This window comes from Amphibalanus amphitrite, unplaced genomic scaffold, assembly GCF_019059575.1.
Source record: "Amphibalanus amphitrite isolate SeventyFive unplaced genomic scaffold, NRLGWU_Aamphi_draft 000074F_arrow, whole genome shotgun sequence".
NCBI lineage: Eukaryota > Metazoa > Arthropoda > Thecostraca > Balanomorpha > Balanidae > Amphibalanus > Amphibalanus amphitrite.
In genome coordinates, this window is record NW_024881570.1 from 589,869 (window position 1) to 608,267 (window position 18,399).

General features: G+C 50.9%; 1 protein-coding gene across 4 annotated transcripts; it reads left to right on the forward strand.

The window, feature by feature from the left end:
- Positions 1 to 112: 112 nt before the first annotated feature.
- LOC122379249 (3-oxoacyl-[acyl-carrier-protein] synthase, mitochondrial-like) lies at positions 113 to 18,061 on the forward strand. 4 transcript variants are annotated; one of them, XM_043361265.1, is made up of 5 exons: positions 113 to 162; positions 10,180 to 10,542; positions 15,876 to 15,988; positions 16,098 to 16,332; positions 16,656 to 18,061. In XM_043361265.1, exons 3-5 carry the CDS (start codon positions 15,882 to 15,884, stop codon positions 17,613 to 17,615), a joined length of 1,302 nt encoding a protein of 433 aa, XP_043217200.1. In that variant the 5' UTR covers positions 113 to 162; positions 10,180 to 10,542; positions 15,876 to 15,881; the 3' UTR covers positions 17,616 to 18,061. The 4 variants fall into 4 exon arrangements, with proteins under 4 accessions (XP_043217200.1, XP_043217199.1, XP_043217201.1 ...); XM_043361264.1 differs by having other exon boundaries at positions 156 to 292; XM_043361266.1 differs by lacking the exons at positions 113 to 162; positions 10,180 to 10,542 and adding an exon at positions 15,259 to 15,568.
- Positions 18,062 to 18,399: the final 338 nt, after the last annotated feature.

Here is an 18,399-nt window from a genome sequence, read left to right on the forward strand (position 1 = left end):
AACTTTATGCTACCATATCCTGGGAAATGGTAGCAATAGTCCCAAACAAAAACAGCGCAACATAGACAAAACAAGATTTTTTTGTGTTGTGGTTGTGGTGTGGCATATTCGCGTTCGAGCCGTGATCGGGATAGGTTCTCGCCGTGGTTCTCGCCGTTGAAGGTCCGATCGGTTTGAGATCTTGGGATCTGGACAAGAATCTTGCTTTGGACTGTTGGAAGATTTGCACTTGTTTTTCTCGGGATTTTGCTTTCTTTGTGTTGGTTGTCTTTGGTTTTTGTGGTTACATACGGTAAGGGGGTGAGAAGGGCGTTGGCCTTTTTTTCCCGATGTGTGGGACTAATGCCGTGAGGCACAGGGTGCAACATGTCGGGGACTAGGGTTAAGCGTCCGCGGGGGGAAGACATAACTGAGGAATTTCTGAGACGGCAAGGTAGTTTAGGGTCATATGTCAAACTTAGCCTGAAAAGTGGCAACCCTCTTCGTTCCAAAGGCTGGCCATGGGTTCAGTCTGCACTTCGAACAATTCTTGGTAGTGAGAAGGTTGAGAAAGCCAGCTTTCTAAGAGATGGTAGCCTGCTGGCTAAGACCAAACATGTTCAACAGACTGAGAAACTGTTATCTGTAACGTCACTGCTGGGTGAGGACTGTGAGGTGACACGAGAGGCCAGACTCAACACGAGTCGAGGCACTATCCATGCCTATGACCTCCAGGATCTGTCTGAGGATGATGTGGTTAAGTGGCCGGTGTCTTCGGGGTTGTTGGGGCCAAGAGGTTCACAAGGCGTGTGGATGGCAGGACTGAACAGACTCCCACCCTCCTACTAACGTTCAACATGCCAACCTGTCCGGACAAATTACAGCTTGACTATGCTACCTACCATGTGAAGGTCCACATCCCAAACCCACTGATGTGTTACCAGTGTGGCCAGTTCGGCCATCCAGCAGCGAGATGCAGAAACCCTCAACGGTGTCTCCAGTGTGGGGAACGCCACCATGAGGGGGACTGTGAGGTCCGATGTCTGAGCTGTGGCAGCGGGGAGCACACCTGTCGCTCTCGTGACTGCCCTTTCTGGCAGAGGGAAAAGGAGATTTGTAGGATGAAGGTAACCCAGGAGATTTCCTATGCAGAGGCCAGACGTCAATACGAGGTCTCCAGTCGACCCCCAGTCCTCCGTTCATATGCAGAGGTGAGCCGTGCCCCACTTCCCAGTGACGGGCCCACAGACGGTGACCTCAAGGAAAGGGTATACAAACTCGAGAAGAAAATTGATGAGCTGACCACATTTCTCACAGGAATCGCCAGCCGGATGGCTCCCCGGCGGGAGCCCGAACCGGTGCCTCCTGTCCTGGGGGACAGATCAGCTGCCCCAGAGCCAGACAACACAGACAATGATGGAGAGGACATGGAGGCTCTGCCTGCCCCGGACAAAGACAGTGACCCATTGACATGTGACGCTGGAGGTGCTGGGTCTGGGCCCGGTGTCTCTAACCAGGGAGGGAAGATTGTGCCGCCCAAGAACATGAATGCAGTGGTAAAATCTGGGGCTTTGCCCCCTGGTTCCATCTTTTCAGACGATGACCCCGAGTGTGCCTCCCAGCCCATCAACAGGAAGAGCAGGTCTCGAGGATCTTCCAAAGGTCGTAAAGTAAACCAAACACCTCAATCGACCCCACCTACTGGCCCAGCCCTTAAGAAGTGCTGGGAAAAGCCAGCCTAGTAACCTCATCTTTAGTAGAGCTCAACATTCTAACTGCTATGGCAGTTTGTAGCACTTTCAAGTTGCTCAAAATTATATCTGTGTCTACTATTATTTGTTGCATGCTTCATCATGCTCTGTTAGTTTTTGTACTCTACAAGGTTCTGTTCAGTATAGATAAATCATTCATTGTTCATCATTCTGTTCATCAATGCTCTTCAATTGTATTTAATGCATACCCCCAAGCACCGATTTCAATTTTCCATTGGCAAGGGACGAGCGGTGGCCGGTTTGTTTTTCTACCGAGGACACGTGGCGGTGACCTTCGCCGCCCCGGTCACGTGTTTAGCCTCCGGCGGTGTGCGGTGACCCGCCGGACGGGTCGCTGCGCGGGGATTGGTTACCGGAGCTGGACCGGGCGGGCCGCCTGGGGCGCCTTGTCTAGACGTCTGGTAAACAAGTGCGTCCGTACTGGATCGTTTAGGATGGACCAGCTGTCCGTTTTCACTCCTATGGAGTGGAAACCGTATGTTACGCGTATTTTCCCTTTTGTTCCGGATTTCATGGTGTGTCCCGAGCTGAATATTATTTTGCACCGGACTGGCCGAACCTCCGTTTTAGGTTGGGAACGGTTTCAGTGGAGCTTCATTGTTGTTCAAAATGTTTAAGATCATGCAATGGAATTGCCGTGGTTTGATTTCAAAATGGGCCGAGATTAAGCCACTGCTTGCGTGCGGTGATAATGACCTCATATGTTTGCAGGAAACGCATTTTCTTCCTGCAGATCGTTATGACTTTAGTTTACAAAATTATACTCTGTATAATTGTTACTCCGTTGCTGATCGCAGGCAAGGAGGTGCTTGCGTATATGTGTCTAACAACAGCCCTCATTTCCGGATAGAACTGAATACTGAACTGCAGGCTGTCGCTTGCTCGATTCGTGCTGGTGCCAGCCGTTTATGTGTTTGCTCCCTGTATTTACCCCCGACTGATCGATTGACTTTCCAGGACCTAAACGCCCTCATATCACAATTGCCCAAACCTTTTTTGATTTGCGCAGACGCAAACAGCCGACATTTCCTTTGGGGAGCAGATCGTTGCGACTCCCGAGGTAACATATGGGAGAAGGTGATACAGGATAACGCCCTCAATGTTGTGAATAATGGTTGCCCTACACGGCTAGACGAATACACTGGTCTGTGGTCCCACATCGATATTACCATCAGTTCTAGTTCGCTCGGTCCTGACTTGGATTGGCGAACAGATGATGATCTTTATTCGAGTGATCACTGTCCAATTTACATTACTTACCAATGCGCTCGAGCGAGGGAGTCAAACGAGCAAACTCACATAAGGTGGAACCTGCCCAAAGCCAATTGGACAGAATTTAGTGAGAAGTGTGATATTGTTTTTGACGATGCGGAGGGACCACGGAACTGTGAGCTTATGACACAAAATATTATGAATGCAGCCCATGAAACAATACCCAAGAAATCGGGGAAAGGGAAATATAACTGTCCCTGGTGGACTGACGAATGTAAGGAGGCGATGCAGGAACGAGAACGGGCACTTAACCGTTTTCGACGTTCACGGCAATTCATGTTACTGCTCGAGTATAAACGGGCCAAGGCCAAGGCTAGACAGGTAATTAGGAAGGCTAAGAAGTACCTGAGCATGACCGTATGTACCTACTGTGCACTCAACATAATGGTCTGTTCGTTTATTGCAGAGAGTTGCCTCATTCAATGAACAATAAACTCGAATGTTTGAAATGCTTATCCAGCTATGAGGCAACTCTCCCTGTTGTTGTGTCAAAAGCCATTACGTGCCACGCGGATCAGTGGAAAACCACTACAGATGCCTTCAACGGCTACCACTCCGTCGCCATTCGCGAATCGGACCGCCACCTCACGACCTTTCTGACACCATGGGGCAGGTACCGCTACAAAACCGTCCCTCAAGGGTACAAGGTCTCCGGAGATGCCTACACTCACCGATTCGATCGGGTCACACTGAATGTGAAGTCTTGTGACAGGGTCATCGACGACTCCATCCTGTACCAGCCCACGATTCGATGCATGTTCCAACATGCGGCGGAGTATCTGACGCTCTGTGGCCGAAACGGCATCCTCCAGAACCGCGACAAGTTCGTGTTCTGTGAAAAGACCGTGGACTGGGCCGGCTTTCGTCTGGGCCCTGACGGCGTCCGACCGTTGCCGTCCCACACGGAGGCTATTCGGTCGTTTCCGACGCCGACCTCGGTGACCGACCTTCGATCATTCATGGCTCTGGTCAATCAAGTGTCGGCTTTCTATGCCACCCAGCCTAAACTCCTCCCCTTCCGCGCCCTCCTTAAGAAGGACTGTCCTTGGTACTGGGACGAGACTCTGGACCAGCTGTTCCGAAACACCAGAGAGGTCATCGCTCGGGAGGTGGAGAAGGGAATCCAGTCGTTTGACCGCGCCAAGCCCACGTGCATCCTCACGGACTGGTGTAAAACAGGACTCGGGTACGTCCTCCTTCAAAAACACTGTACCTGCACCGAACTCAAGCCGACCTGCTGCCCCGCTGGGTGGCGTGTGTGTGGCGTCGGGTCTCGGTTCACCTCTAGCGCCGAGAGTCGCTATTCCCCAACAGAGGGCGAGGCATTGAGCGTCACCAATGCCCTCGAAAAAACTAAATACTTTACACTCGGCTGTGACCAACTGGTGGTGGGAACCGACCACAAACCTCTCCTGGGTATTTTCGGCGACCGTTCCCTGGACGGCATAGACAATCCTAGGCTGAGACGCCTAAAAGAGAAAAGCTTCGGCTGGTCCTTCTCTCTGGTCCACGTCCCGGGTCGCCTCCATGGAGGCCCCGACGCTCTCTCGAGGTATGGTGTGAGGGAACAGCGCGAGGGGTCCGATGACAGCTTTGTCGAGTCACAGATCGACGAGCTGTTTGTGGTCGATGAGGGCTACTCTTTCCATCACCTATTCTCTCTAATGGCACGCCCGCAGGATCCAGGTGATGAAGACGACTCCGACATTCTGTGCTCGGTGTCGCCAGCACTGCAACCGATCGACTGGCCCACCCTGTCTCGGGCGTCGGAACAAGACCCCATCATCCGCCAGGCAGTTCAAATGGCGAACACGTCATTCCCTGCGTGTCCGGATGGTTTCCCTCATCCACTCCGCGCTCTTTGGCGCATCCGGCACGACCTCAGCACGTCGGGGCCCGTCCTTCTCTTCCACGGCCGACCTGTCATCCCCGAGGCTCTCAGGTCCCGTGTCCTAGACACCCTCCATGCCGCGCACCAGGGAGTGACTGGCATGAGGCTACGCGCGGAACGCTTCGTGTTTTGGCCCCACATGTCCCAGGACATTGAAGCGGTCCGGCAACGCTGTGCGGCTTGCAACAGACATGCGCCATCACAGGCCGACATGCCGCCTATCCCACCAGCCACGCCGGAATATCCATTCCAACACGTGGCTGCCGATTACTTCACGTACATGGGGAACACATACGGGGTCGTTGTTGACCGATTCAGCAATTGGTTTCAGATCTGGCGCGGCATCAGCCTAAAAGACGTCCTCATGGAACTCTGCCGCGGTCTGGGGGTCCCCGAAACACTCACAAGTGATGGTGGGCCTCAGTTCATGGCCCAAGAGGTAAAGGATTTCCTCGTTCAGCACGGGATCCACCACCGCCTCACATCGGTCGCTTTTCCTCACGCGAACTGCCGTGCTGAGGTCGCTGTGAAAACGGCCAAACGCCTCATACGGGACAACGTCACTGCTGATGGGTCCCTCGACTCTGTGAAACTCACTCGCGCACTCTTGCAGCACCGCAACACCCCTGACAGAGACACCGGCTTGTCCCCAGCTGAGCTAGTCCTCGGGAGACAGTTGCGGGACTTCCTCCCAGGGCTACCGCTGCAGCCCCCCCCCCCCTACGTAACCACAAGGATCTCAGCCAGACGTGGCAAGATGTCGCATGCTGGAGGGAGAAAGCACTAGCCAAGCGCACCTCTCGTGACCATGAGCGTCTGCAAGCACACACTAAGGACCTGCCTCCACTAAAAGCTGGCCAGCATGTGCTGGTTCAAAATCAGTCGGGCAACCACCCTCGAAACTGGGACCGCCGTGGAGTGGTGGTGGCCGCATTGCCGTTTCGGCAATACCAGATCATGCTCGACGGATCACGACGGATGACCCTACGCAATCGGAAGTTCTTGCGCTCGTTTGTACCCCTCGCGCACACGACACCTACTGTCCCTCTTCCCGCGCCCAGGCCCCACCCCGCCGATCACGGTCTGCACCACCCACAGCTGCGACCTGGCACTGCTCAGTCTTCGCTGACTGGCACACCACCGTCCCAGACCGACGGGGCTGAGTCACTTCCGCCCCCCGCGCAGGGCCCCAGTCCAGAGCCAGATCCTGCAAACGCCGCCTCATCGCCCTCGGCGACCCCTCCAGCTGTGGCCCTTGAATCAGAGACGCACTCCCCTGACCGACAGCCTACTGCTATACCGGTGTGTCTCCCGACTCCCTGTCACCCGTGCTCGCGTTCCCTAACCACCCCTCGCTCAGACCGGGAGCTGCCACCGTCCTCTCGGGGTCGCCGACGGTTCGCACGTGATGTCCTCGATCTGTAGTATCTCTGCGCCACCTATGTGCTGCTTACCGACTACTAGCGCCCAGTGATGCACAACATGTACCCGACAAGCGCCCGGTGTGCGCACTCGTGTGTTCGTCGTCACTGCGTGTGTTTTACGAGTCATGTGCGCACTCGTGTGTTCGTCGTAACTGCGTGTGCTTTACGAGTCATCCAGTGTTTCTTTCACATGCGTTCCAGACCTTCCTGTAATGCGGATTATGCCATGTCTCTTTTGACCATCATGTTGCTTACTGGGGAAGTTACCACGTTCATTTTCATTTTTAGCTTCCGCAACAAGATCTCGTGCCTGCGTTTCGCATCCACTCGTTTCCGTGGGGGCATACCTGAGCATGACCGTATGTACCTACTGTGCACTCAACATAATGGTCTGTTCGTTTATTGCAGAGAGTTGCCTCATTCAATGAACAATAAACTCGAATGTTTGAAATGCTTATCCAGCTAAGAAGGACTCTTGGCAAAAGCTACTGGAGCAATTTAACCATACAACTCCCGTCAATTATCTATGGGAGGTTATTCGACGTTTCACCATGAAAGAACGGTTTCAGAGGCCATTGCCTGTTCTGACAGTGAATGGCCACGTTGTCGACGATCCACTCGAAGTTGGTAATACGATGGGAAGGTTCTTCTCGGGCATTTGCTCGTCTGATAATTACCGACCAGTATTTAGAGACCACGTTTCCGAGATGACTAACCAACTGCCTGATTTCTTCTCAAACAATGATGAAGCGTACAATGCCGAATTTTCTCTCAATGAGTTACGCACGGCAATCACTAGCAGTGGTAACACGTCTGTGGGCCCGGACTTTCTGCATTACGCTTTTTTTAAACACATGTCTGAACACCAGGTTGCGGAGATACTGAAACTTATGAACCATTTATGGTGCAATGGCACCTACCCGATGGCATGGCGCCACTCCATTCTGGTACCTATACCGAAACCTGGGAAACCGAGGGACAAGGTGGAATCGTATCGTCCAATTCAGCTAACATCGTGTCTTAGCAAACTTATGGAGAGGATGATTGCAAACAGGTTGACGTGGTGCATCGAGGATCGTGACCTTCTATCGCGGTACCAGTCTGCATTTAGGAAGGGACGGTGCACAACCGACCACCTGATACGGCTGGACTCTGACGTTAGAAGAGGATTCCTGTCCAATAAATACACTTTGGCTGTTTTTCTCGATTTAAAGAACGCGTACAATCTGACATCCACCGTAGCTCTCCTAACTAAACTGAATGGACTAGGTTTTAAGGGACGGATGATGAATTTTATCCGGGAATACCTTCGTGGCCGAACATTCCAAGTTAGCTGTGGTGGCTTATCAGATGTTTTTGAACAAGAGAATGGTCTTGTCCAAGGTGGCGTTCTTTCCCCAATTTTGTTCAACCTCATGATTAACGATATCTTTGCCGACGTCCCCGATGAAGTGAAATACGCCATATATGCTGACGATTGTTCCTTGTGGGTCCAAGGCCGACAGATACAGCCACTAATCACCTCCATACAGGATTCACTGGATCGCATCAGCAGGTGGGCTGACCGCTGGGGTTTCATTTTTTCCCCACCCAAATGCAGTGCAATAATATTCCGTCGTTATATGAGGGCACAAGAACTACGTGACATTCCTGCCATACGACTCTATGATCAGACTATTCCTTACCAGGAGGAAGTGAAGTTCCTGGGGGTTCTTTTGGATTCGCGATTGAATTTACATAAACACGTACAATATGTGAAAGCCAAGGCACTCCGACGTATGTCTATTCTTAAATGTCTCTCCGGTCGTAGCTGTGGCGCAGACCGTTCCACTCTCATTCGTCTGTATAAGGCCATGGTGCGACCTATTCTCGAGTATGCTTGTCATATACTTGACGGTCCAGGCAATTCCATGGTCGAAACACTTGAGAGCGTGCAAAATGCGTGTTTACGAATAGCCACAGGCGCCTTCAGGACATCCCCTGTGACTCCTATGTTGATAGAAGCGGATGTATATCCACTTCGTCTGAGACGTATGGATTTGACCCTTCGTTACTGTATGAAAGTGAGAGGAATCCATGACCATCCGTGTCACCCCCTACTGACTGGCACAGTTCGGCTACATAACGTTGACAGACAGTATATGAAGCGGATGTCTGGATTTCCTTTATACGAACGTATACAAAACATGAGTGATGAGCTTGGATTTGTAATCCCTGCAGGTATAGTTGCAAAACGCTCACGAGTTGAACCGTGGCGACGGTCATTCTGTGAAGTCCATCAACTTATACATGGAACAGGAAAGAAAGCTGACATAATTCACGTGCAAAGTGCCTTTCATGACTTTAGAACTGCGTATGCGGGTGCTTCATTTATTTATACGGACGGTTCCAAGACGTCAGACGGAGTTGGCTGCGCATATATTCACAATCATGTACGTCGACGGTATAGACTTCCAGAACAGTGTTCCATTTTCACTGCAGAGGCCTTTGCAATACTGCAGGCTCTCGCTTACATTAGAACAAATGACATCCGACGTTCTGTTATATGTACCGATTCCTTATCTGTGGTGATGGCCATCACCTATGCGTCGTCTGATGTTCCTACAGTGATCAATATAATCTACTACATCGACCGATTAACAACATCTGGACACCATGTCTGTGTACTTTGGATCCCTGGTCACAGCAACATCGCAGGGAACGAGATAGCTGACGCTGAGGCCAAGCGGGCCATATCGTCTCCTTACACAGATGAAGTTGAGATGCATTATAAGGACTTTCTCCCTACTCTACGACGTCTATTACGTAGTCGCTTCGATGATATCTGGGCGATTTACCGTCACACCACTACACTGAAATCGATTAAGGAAGTATCTGGCAGATGGGAAACCAGTCTTCGCTCCAACAGACGTGAGGAGGTGATACTCTGCCGCCTCCGACTTGGACATACGCGACTGACCCACTCGTACCTGTTAGAGCATAACGAAAGGCCAGAATGTGAACTGTGTGACTGCCCTATGACTGTCGAACACATCCTAGTTGAATGCCCGGAGTTTGCAGTGGAGCGATTGTCACTGATAGACATTTGCAACCGACATAGGATGACATTCGATCTTAAGTCGCTCCTCGGTAATGACCAGAGCGACATTATCGATGAATTGTTTACCTTTCTACACGACTGTGACCTGATGCGCCGTTTGTAATGCTGTGTTTCCATGTATTACCTATTATGTTTATGCGATTTTTGGGGACCATGTTCCCGACCTTCAGCGTATTCGCCTGTTATTTCCTTTGGTTGTATTATGTTCCATAAGTTTGTTACCGCCCAATGCAGTTTACGCGATGTCCGTCGATTGGCATGTAAATGACCATAACATGTATTGTGTCCTGTCCTTGTCTGCTCGTGTGTGTTACAATGTTTCTGTCCGGTCCACTGTATGAAGGGATGAGAGTATGAGACTGAGAAAGAGGGATGTGTGTGTATGTGTGAGTTAGGGAATGAATGAAAGCGACAGTAGCTGAGCTGCATGCAACGTAGTGTCTCCCTTCTTTTTCCTTTACCTGTTTAGTTCAGCCACACCACACTTAGGCGCAAGACATGAACTATGGTCGACTGTACCGACCTACACACTATACTGTCAACTACTTGATGTCAGAGTTGGCCGGGGTTACGAGCTCTGCGTAGCTCAGGGTGCCTACAGAATGTGGACCGATCATGTGACTGTTACACATACAATTTGGATACTATGGTGGCCAACATGGCCCTGCTACTATGATGTTTGTGTCATGTCCCCATTCGCCATTATCTTATTTTTCTTAACCCAGTTCTTTTTGTTTGCAGCTAGAAAACTAACACTAACACCCTCTCAGCTACCCCAAGATCAACCTCACCTGTCCTTCCAGTCCTAGCAATCCTGTTCCCTATACTAGCCCCCACTGCTCTACATCAAGTCACAAGACGTGAAGGAACGACTTTACGAGGAACGACAATTCAACTGGACGTTCTGGGCCCAACGAGGCTATACGTCCTACACCACAAGTAACCACAAGTAAGTAAGTTGTGGTGTGGGTGTGTGCCGTGTTTTTGACACAGGTTATATTGTTTTCTTCTATGTTTATCGCTCGGCAGTGTCCAAAATTATTCAATCTATCATGTTAACACCGCAAGAATATTGATCACGGCTTTGGCCTTTTGGATAAGAAGGTGAGGTTCAATCACTGAACTCAATACCTAATGCTCATTAAACGTGCGTTTACATTTCATGCCTTCACCTGGACCTTTACCTTCAGTTCACGTTTCAGTTTGAATGGATTTAAATTTAAGTTTCAGTGAAACTTGATAAAGTTTCAGTGAAACTTTTTTTTTTAAATAAATTTAGTCCGAACCTTTTGCTGGGAAGGATTCACAAGGACAGAGCCACCGCTAAGCGAAGCTTGTTGCGGTGACCCTGCCCTCTGCCCTCCGATCGCGCAATTCCAGTTCTATGGCAGAATTTAGAGTCCAAAGTTTAACGTGCGCACATAGCCGCGCACGGCCGGTCCCCTCACTGACTTCGCCTGGCTACGGCCTGCCACCAACCGCAACCATACCTGTCAGGAGGCCCATAAATGTCAAGCGCCCGTCGCGCTTCGAACCCGGACTGTTGTAACCGGGAACGCGTGCTCTCACCACGCGGAGTCCAACGCTCTACCAACTGAGCTACGGGACCGGCTTACTTGATATTGTTCTTAGATTAATTGATTCATATCTGAGCTTATTGGCTTTTAACTTTTAATATGTGAGATGGTGCTTTTTGCCATGATGAGTATGGATATAAAAATGCAAAAATGATCAATAACTTGGCAGAAATGTGAAACTTGTCCCCACATGTGCATGCTGGAAGTTGGAACTCCTACACACAGGGCTGCGGAGTCTGAGCTGGAGTCAGAGTCGGTCAGAGTTAGCAGTTTTGCCAGGAGTCAGAATAAGAGTCACTTAAATCTTACTGTCTGACACTGACTCCAAAATCCAAGTTATTAGTTAACACTGCGTGGCTCAAAGTCATGTCTTATGCCTGGGCCCTGTTCGGTCGCAGTTTTTTATCAGCAGGTTGCTAGCCAGCATGCTGCTATTTCTTGGCTCCTCATTGGCCAAATTCACGTGGTCTGTTCATTTGACCAATGAGAGGCCAAGAAGCCGTCCAGCCGAGGTCTAGTCGACGTCGGGCCGAGATCGTTTGCCGAGAATTTGAGCCGAGATGACTTCGGGCCGACGTCGGCGCGACATCTCCCCCCTGTCAACCCGACGCTCAGCCGACGTTCAGCCGGGTTACGTACAGCCCACGTCTCCACGCTATCAACCTGAGGTACAACCGACGTTGGACCTTGGTTGGACCGACGCCCAGCCGAGGCACTACGGACGTTCAGCCGACATCCAATCCGACGTCGGCATGCCGATGCCGAGATGCCGACGCTACCCCGATGTTTGCCGACGCCGGGCCGACGTTGGCATATTTACTGGGCAGGCAGATTTCAAAGGCTGAAGAGCCAGGATTTAATTTGCTTGGGCATTCTGTATCCAAATCATGATTTGAGGCTCCCTATTTGGATTGTCATCAGTTGGTGACAGAGGTCGCAGTCAATTGAAGTTTGTTGAGTGGGACAGGCTGTGTCTGGCTTTGATGGGTATAGTTCATGTTTTTCATGTTTGTTCACTCGGTGCGCTTGTATGTGTACTCGATCGATGAATGGGTTTGTCACCCGGAGGACCACATAAAAATGTTGTTCATTTATGTGTAAATGTCAATGCTAGATTGCTTTGGAAGTGGCCAAATGATCAGAACATGTCCATCGCACGTCGTCGGGCCCTGTTGTACACCTGTCATGGTTCTTCCGTGTTCTTCATGCCTGCATGTCAGCATACTCATTGCATATGGATATGTGCATGTGTGTGTGCCCGTCTATCCGTGCGCTCTATGTCCGTGCTTGTGTACGCTCGTCTTCCCGCGCGCTCTGCATACTGCTAGTCCGCATTTCGCTGCCGTCTGATCCCGCATGCCCGCGCGCATGACTTTGTCCTGACGGATGATTCGTTTGCAGGTGCATGCTACTCACTTGCTTCTTCTCGACAATACACTTGGCCATACAACATCCATCTGTTAACCCTGCAAAGAGGGGAGAGGCTTTAGCCCGCGCCCCGCTGGGCTATTCAGCCATACGCGCCCTGCTGGGGGGGGGGGGGGCAGATTCTGCCCCCCCTGTCTAACTTCCGAACCGATGGTCGTAGAAAGACGGGGAAAACGGCAATCGAAAGCTCTCAACAAGGCGGATCTTAAGAGCCCAAATTTTTTTGCTTAAGTAGGTCAGAGGTCAGGTCAAGGTCAGGTCAAGGGTACAAAATGCAAGTTTCTACAGTATCGGCCTTGCACCGTAGTTGCCGAAGAATGGACGGAGACTGATTGCCCAAAACGTGTCCTTAGACTACCAAGACAATATTCGTTGCATACAATGTCATTCAAAGGTCAAGGTCAAGGTCAGGTCAGGTCAGGTCAGGTCACCAAAAACAAAATATAGAAAAGGGCATGTGCGACACATGTTTTATGGGTCATTTTACTCATAGAATTCAATAGGCACACTCAATAAGTGATATGGACCACCTCTGGATGAATTTCAGGTCGAGGTCAGGTCAAGGTCAGGTCAAGTGAGGTCAAATTTTGAAGTTGGTTGTTAAGGCCTAAAAAGGTGTCTCTGATTCAGTTTTTCACGGCAAATCGAATGGTGCTATTTTTGTTTCCGTACGAGGTCTAGAACTTCCAAAAAAATCATTTTTCAAAATTTTTGTGTGTCGTGACGTCATAAAATTTTGAATAACTCCCACATTTTTGAACCGATTCTTCTAAAAATTGGTATGTAGGTGCACATAGACCACTTCTCTGACATATATTCCGGTTTTTTCGATACACTCAAAATTTTGGATTTTATAATTATTTTCCCAAAAAAGTCAGTTTTTTTAGAAAAATTGGGCCAAAATCCAAAATTTTCAAAAAACCGAGATAGCCATTTGATAGAGAAAGTAGAATCACGTATAACCTTTTTTGTTACGTCTTGATTCCTTAAAAAATGAAGATGTTAGCGGCGTTTGAAATTTTGCCGTTTTTGAGGCGAAAATGGCGAACATGACGTCACTAAAACGTCAATTTCTCAAAAATTTACCGACGGATTTCGCTCAAATTTTCAGGGAACGTGTCAAATTGATGTATGATAAGGTACTGTAAGTTTGACGTCGCTGGCGTAACGCGTTTAGATGTTATTGGCGAAAAACGGGAGGGGGGGCAGATTCTGCCCCCCCCCCCCCCCAGCGGGGCGCGGGTTAAGGGACGTCACACACCGACAGAGTCCCGTCCAAGACTGGTTGTACTCGTTAGGCCATACTGGCTAAGTCGCACACTGGTTCGTGTCGCACTGGTGGAGTCCCGTACAAGACTGGTCTCAGCCTTCATAGGTACTTTCTCAACACGTGGCCATGAGAACTAGGACAGGACAGGAGCCAGATGACATACGAGGGGGTACCCAAAAGAAACGGATATTGTTTCATATATATATATGTTTATTCACTGATCCCTACACATCGTCACTCATATCATTCTTAAAGTACTCTCCCTGCGAGACAATGCACCTATGCAGACGCGTTTTCCAGCTCTCAAAGCAGCTCTGGAACTCTTGCAAGGTGATGCCTTGCAGAGCCATCGTCGTTTTTGCTTTTACCTTATCAAAGTCGTCGAAATGGTTTCCCTTGAGGTCTTTTTCATTCTGGGGACCAAGAAAAGGTCACAGGGTGCCAAATCCGGTGAATAGGGAGGGTGGATCCGTGGGGTCATGCATTTTTTGTCCAAAATTGTCTGACACTCAAGGCGGTGTGCGCTGGCACACTGTCGCGATGAAATCACCACTCCCCGCTTCGCCACCTGTCGGGGAGTTTTCGTCTCACCGTGTTTCACACACGCCGCAGAACGTCCAAGTAAAACGTCTGATTGGCAGTTTGACCAGGGAGGAACAATTTCCTTTTGCACACTTCCCTTTGCATCGAAAAAACAAATCAGCATTGTCTTGACATTTGACTTCACTTGGCAAGCTTTTTTGGGGCGCTTTTGGGATAACATTTGACCACTTTTGAAGTGCGAAAATCATTCATAAACCCGCGTCTTGCTCACGGCAGCATATTTGTATGCTACTTGAAGCCAGGGTATATAGAACAACGGGTACACCAACGACGCGGAAAGCGCCCATTTTACCTGGATGAGTTACATGGTAGGTGATATATTTTTTGAATATGGAAAAAATAGAGTATTCCATTCTGAAGAGTGAAGCCAAATTCATAAAGCAGTTATTTTTTAATTATGTGTACCAGAAATAACATACTAACCGTAGTTTAAAACTTAGTCTAAAGTTAGTTGAAAAGCGTATAGTTGATACTAAAATGGAAGGAATCAATGGAAGGCGGAAATGGCGCAGCTGTTTCATTCTTTAAATGTGTTCGCAAGCAGGATTTACGTGATGCTAGCGATATCTATGAATATAATCGGTGATGCTGATTGGCTGATCGAGTCCGTGAGCAGTATCAGCGATTTACGCCTGTACAGGGTTGAGGCAATATGCGCATGCGCAGGAACTTATGCTCTCATGGAGGGGCTTTTGGTACCTCGGGCAGCGCCCAATGCTTTTTGGACCTGTTATGGCCTCCGCATCGAAAAACGCTAGATAAAAAGGTTGTAGAGGAAGCTTGAGGCTATCTTTCCCCATAATAATATTGACACTTTATCTTTTAGCTTACGCGTGAGGCTCGCTTGAAAAAGGTCGATTTAACATGGAAACCCTATGGGGTAGTAGTTTTTGAGCGCCCATTTGGCCTAATGCTACCAACTGTTACTGGCTACCCCTGCTTGAAGCATTGGAACCGTTTCAGTCGCGGACTTCCCCAGCAGGAAACAAAATTTCACAGATGCGCGTTGTTGCTCAGTTCCGCTATGCATAAAAAAACGACGGATCGGGCGGGAGTGCTTCAATAAATACGTGCGCCACGCGGCCGCGCCTCTTTATTTCGTCACCTCACGTTGCAGACTAAGTTCCAGGGGCCAGACTGGTTTGCCCCTAGCAGGGCAATGCCGAGCTACAACTGGCTTGGCCTACAGAGAACGATTCCCGTTACTTTTGGGTACCCCCTCGTACGTGCGCCGGCGCGGCGGATTAAGTAGGTACCGGCCGTCTCCTTCTTTGCACATCAACAGGCATTGTACCTTCATTCAGCTTTTAAACTCTCCTGATACCCAGAATTACCTTGACATGATCAGACAGTAGGGGTCAGAGCCTATGCAGTATGCAACTAGGTATGTGTAACAAATTTCAACATACATCCGAAACTTTTGAAACGAGATAGAAGAAACATTGGAACTTGAAAGTGTTTAACTTGCAGTCATTGACTGATAAATAGTTTTGTTGCCCTCTCGGAGGCAAACTCCTTTTGGATTTTGTTTGAATGGCATTCTGTATTGTTTGCTTCAGATCCAGATGGTACGAGTCAGCGGGGTGTGCTGGTCCACAGCACGCCGAGTCGTTGTCACCGGTCTGGGGCTTGTCACACCACTCGGCTGCGGCTCGCAACATGTCTGGGACAGGTGAGAACCACAAAAGGCAGCTTGTTTGCCTGTTTTACGTTGGTATTCTGATGCCATTTTGATGGTTGTGTATTCAATAGTTGCGTCCTGACCGCTGGGTGGTTGTTAGGCTGTGTCGCGGTGATGTCGGCATTGTGCGGCTTGCCGGCCCCGAGTTCGCGGGTCTGCCCAGTCGGGTGGCCGGCCTGGTGCCCGAGGGCTCGGCGGCCGGCCAGCTGAACCTCGCCGACCATTTCGCCGCCTCGGAGCGCCGCTCGCTCAGTCGCGCCACCTGTCTGGCGGTGGTGGCAGCGGAGGAGGCCGCTCGCAGCGCCGGCTGGCGGCCGCGCACCGAAACCGAACAGGTGCGTCCGCTATATCGGCGTGGACCGTGGGTTGAACGGGAATAGGTTATCAAATTACTTGGTGTGTTTCTAAGTACAACGCTAAACCCTATTTATTGCTTTTTGTAGAATCGTGTATACGATGTATCTCTAGTTTCTGGCAGTTTGCCATTGGAAAGAGGGAGATTAAAAATGTAGACATTATTCAGTTTATTCTCCTTTTTATATTTCAATGTAAAGATTTAACGTTGTATGTTACCGGCGGCATAACTTTGCTCGAGCCTCAAATGTGTTTTATAGTTGCCTCTGCTAATCCAGTCACTGCGTCTATCCTACCCGACCAGGAGCGGACGGCTGTGTGCATCGGTATGGCCTCCCCGGACCTGGAGGACATCGCCGCCTCGGCGCGCCGGCTGCAGGAGCGCGGTGCGCGCGGCGTGTCGCCCCATTTCGCGGCCCGAATTCTGCACAACATGCCGGCCGGGCTGGTGGCCATCCGTCTGCGGTGCCGCGGCCCCAACCACGCCGCCTCCACCGCCTGCGCCACCGGCGCGCACGCCATCGGTGACGCGCTGCGCCTACTGCGTGCCGGCGCCGCCGACGCGGCCTTCTGCGGCGCCGCTGACGCCGGCGTCTCGCCGCTCGCCGTGGCCGGCTTCTCGCAGATGCGCGCGCTGAGCGTGCGCTCCAACGCTGCGCCGGCAGAGGCGTCGCGGCCGTTTGACGCGGCGCGCGACGGCTTTGTGATGGCGGAGGGCGCCGGTGTGCTGCTGCTGGAGACGCTGGAGCACGCGCGCCGCCGCGGCGGCCGGCCCATCGCCGAGCTGCTCGGCTGTGGCCTCTCCGGCGACGCGCGACACGTGACGGCGCCCTGCGAGGACGGCGACGGAGCGCGCCGCGCCATGGCCGCCGCCATGCGTGACGCTGGCGTCTCGCCGGGGGACGTGACGCACGTGAACGCGCACGCCACCGGCACGCCGCTGGGCGACCGCGCCGAGCTGGGCGCCGTGGCCGCGCTGCTGGCCGGCTCGCAGCCGCTGGTCACCTCGTGCAAAGGCTCGCTGGGCCACCTGCTGGCGGCGGCCGGCGCCGTGGAGGCCGCTGCCACGGCGCTCTCGTGCCGCCACGGCCTGGTGCCGCCAACAGCCAACCTCGCCCACCCGGAGCCGGTGGACGGAGTGCGGCTGGTGGTGCCGCCACGCGCGGCTCACTGGCGAACCGCCGGCCGCCGGGTGGCGCTCAAAAACTCATTCGGATTCGGTGGGACCAACACTAGCCTCTGCTTTGCCGAGTTTGTCGAGTGACTCGGCGTTGTTTGGGACAGCAACTGTGCTTTCCAATCTGTCCTGACCTCCCTCTAATAGTGGTTAGCTGGGCAGGATATGGCGTGCATTGTGTAATGATAAGGTCATGCTGTGACGCTGGTCGGTGCCCGGTGAATTGCGCAATGTGCAACGCCCACAAGCTGCCTTTGTGAAAACAGCGAGTGTGGCCGTTACGTAATATTATATTGTGTTTGACCGCATGCGTAGATTGGTTAACCACTTGTCAGTGATATTCTGATCAATTGTCCTGTTGGAATATTCGTTAGGTATGCTGTAGAAGATCCGCCGGCCCGAGCTTTATCAAACAATTTTGATACTAAGAACGCATCAATGCTAATACTGGCTGAATGATGAGAATACCTGCAATGCCAGTTAATGTGATATAAAGGAGGAAATGATTTCACAAAATAGACTCTTGAAAAGCATCAAGCTTTCTCTCAATTCGGCCCGTCGAAATGGAAGACACTATTCCTCACTGGCGGATGCGGGGGGGGGGGCGTTTGGGGCACATGCCTCCCCCGCAGCGCCCGAAATCGCCGAACCTTTGCGGGTTTTCGAGAATAAAAGCAATTGTTTTGAATGACCTTACGTATGTAACCTTTTTACATTCATGTATTTTTTGTTTCACTGAGATGAATTATCGGCCATGACAGGCTATGATCGCATTAATGCCAAATTTGAAGGAAAAATTCATCGGCAAATTCTAATAATCTAAGAATTATACAAGAATGTATCCATCTTCAAAATAACTTCATAAACAAAA

What these genes read in the sequence shown, in the direction of transcription:
- LOC122379249 (XM_043361265.1), top strand. Translation starts at nt 15,882, where the DNA reads ATGGTACGAGTCAGCGGGGTGTGCTGGTCCACAGCACGCCGAGTCGTT. An exon ending in TCGCAACATGTCTGGGACAG is followed by an intron (nt 15,989 to 16,097) that starts GTGAGAACCACA and finishes GGTGGTTGTTAG; the next exon opens with GCTGTGTCGCGGTGATGTCG. An exon ending in CGCGCACCGAAACCGAACAG is followed by an intron (nt 16,333 to 16,655) that starts GTGCGTCCGCTA and finishes CTACCCGACCAG; the next exon opens with GAGCGGACGGCTGTGTGCAT.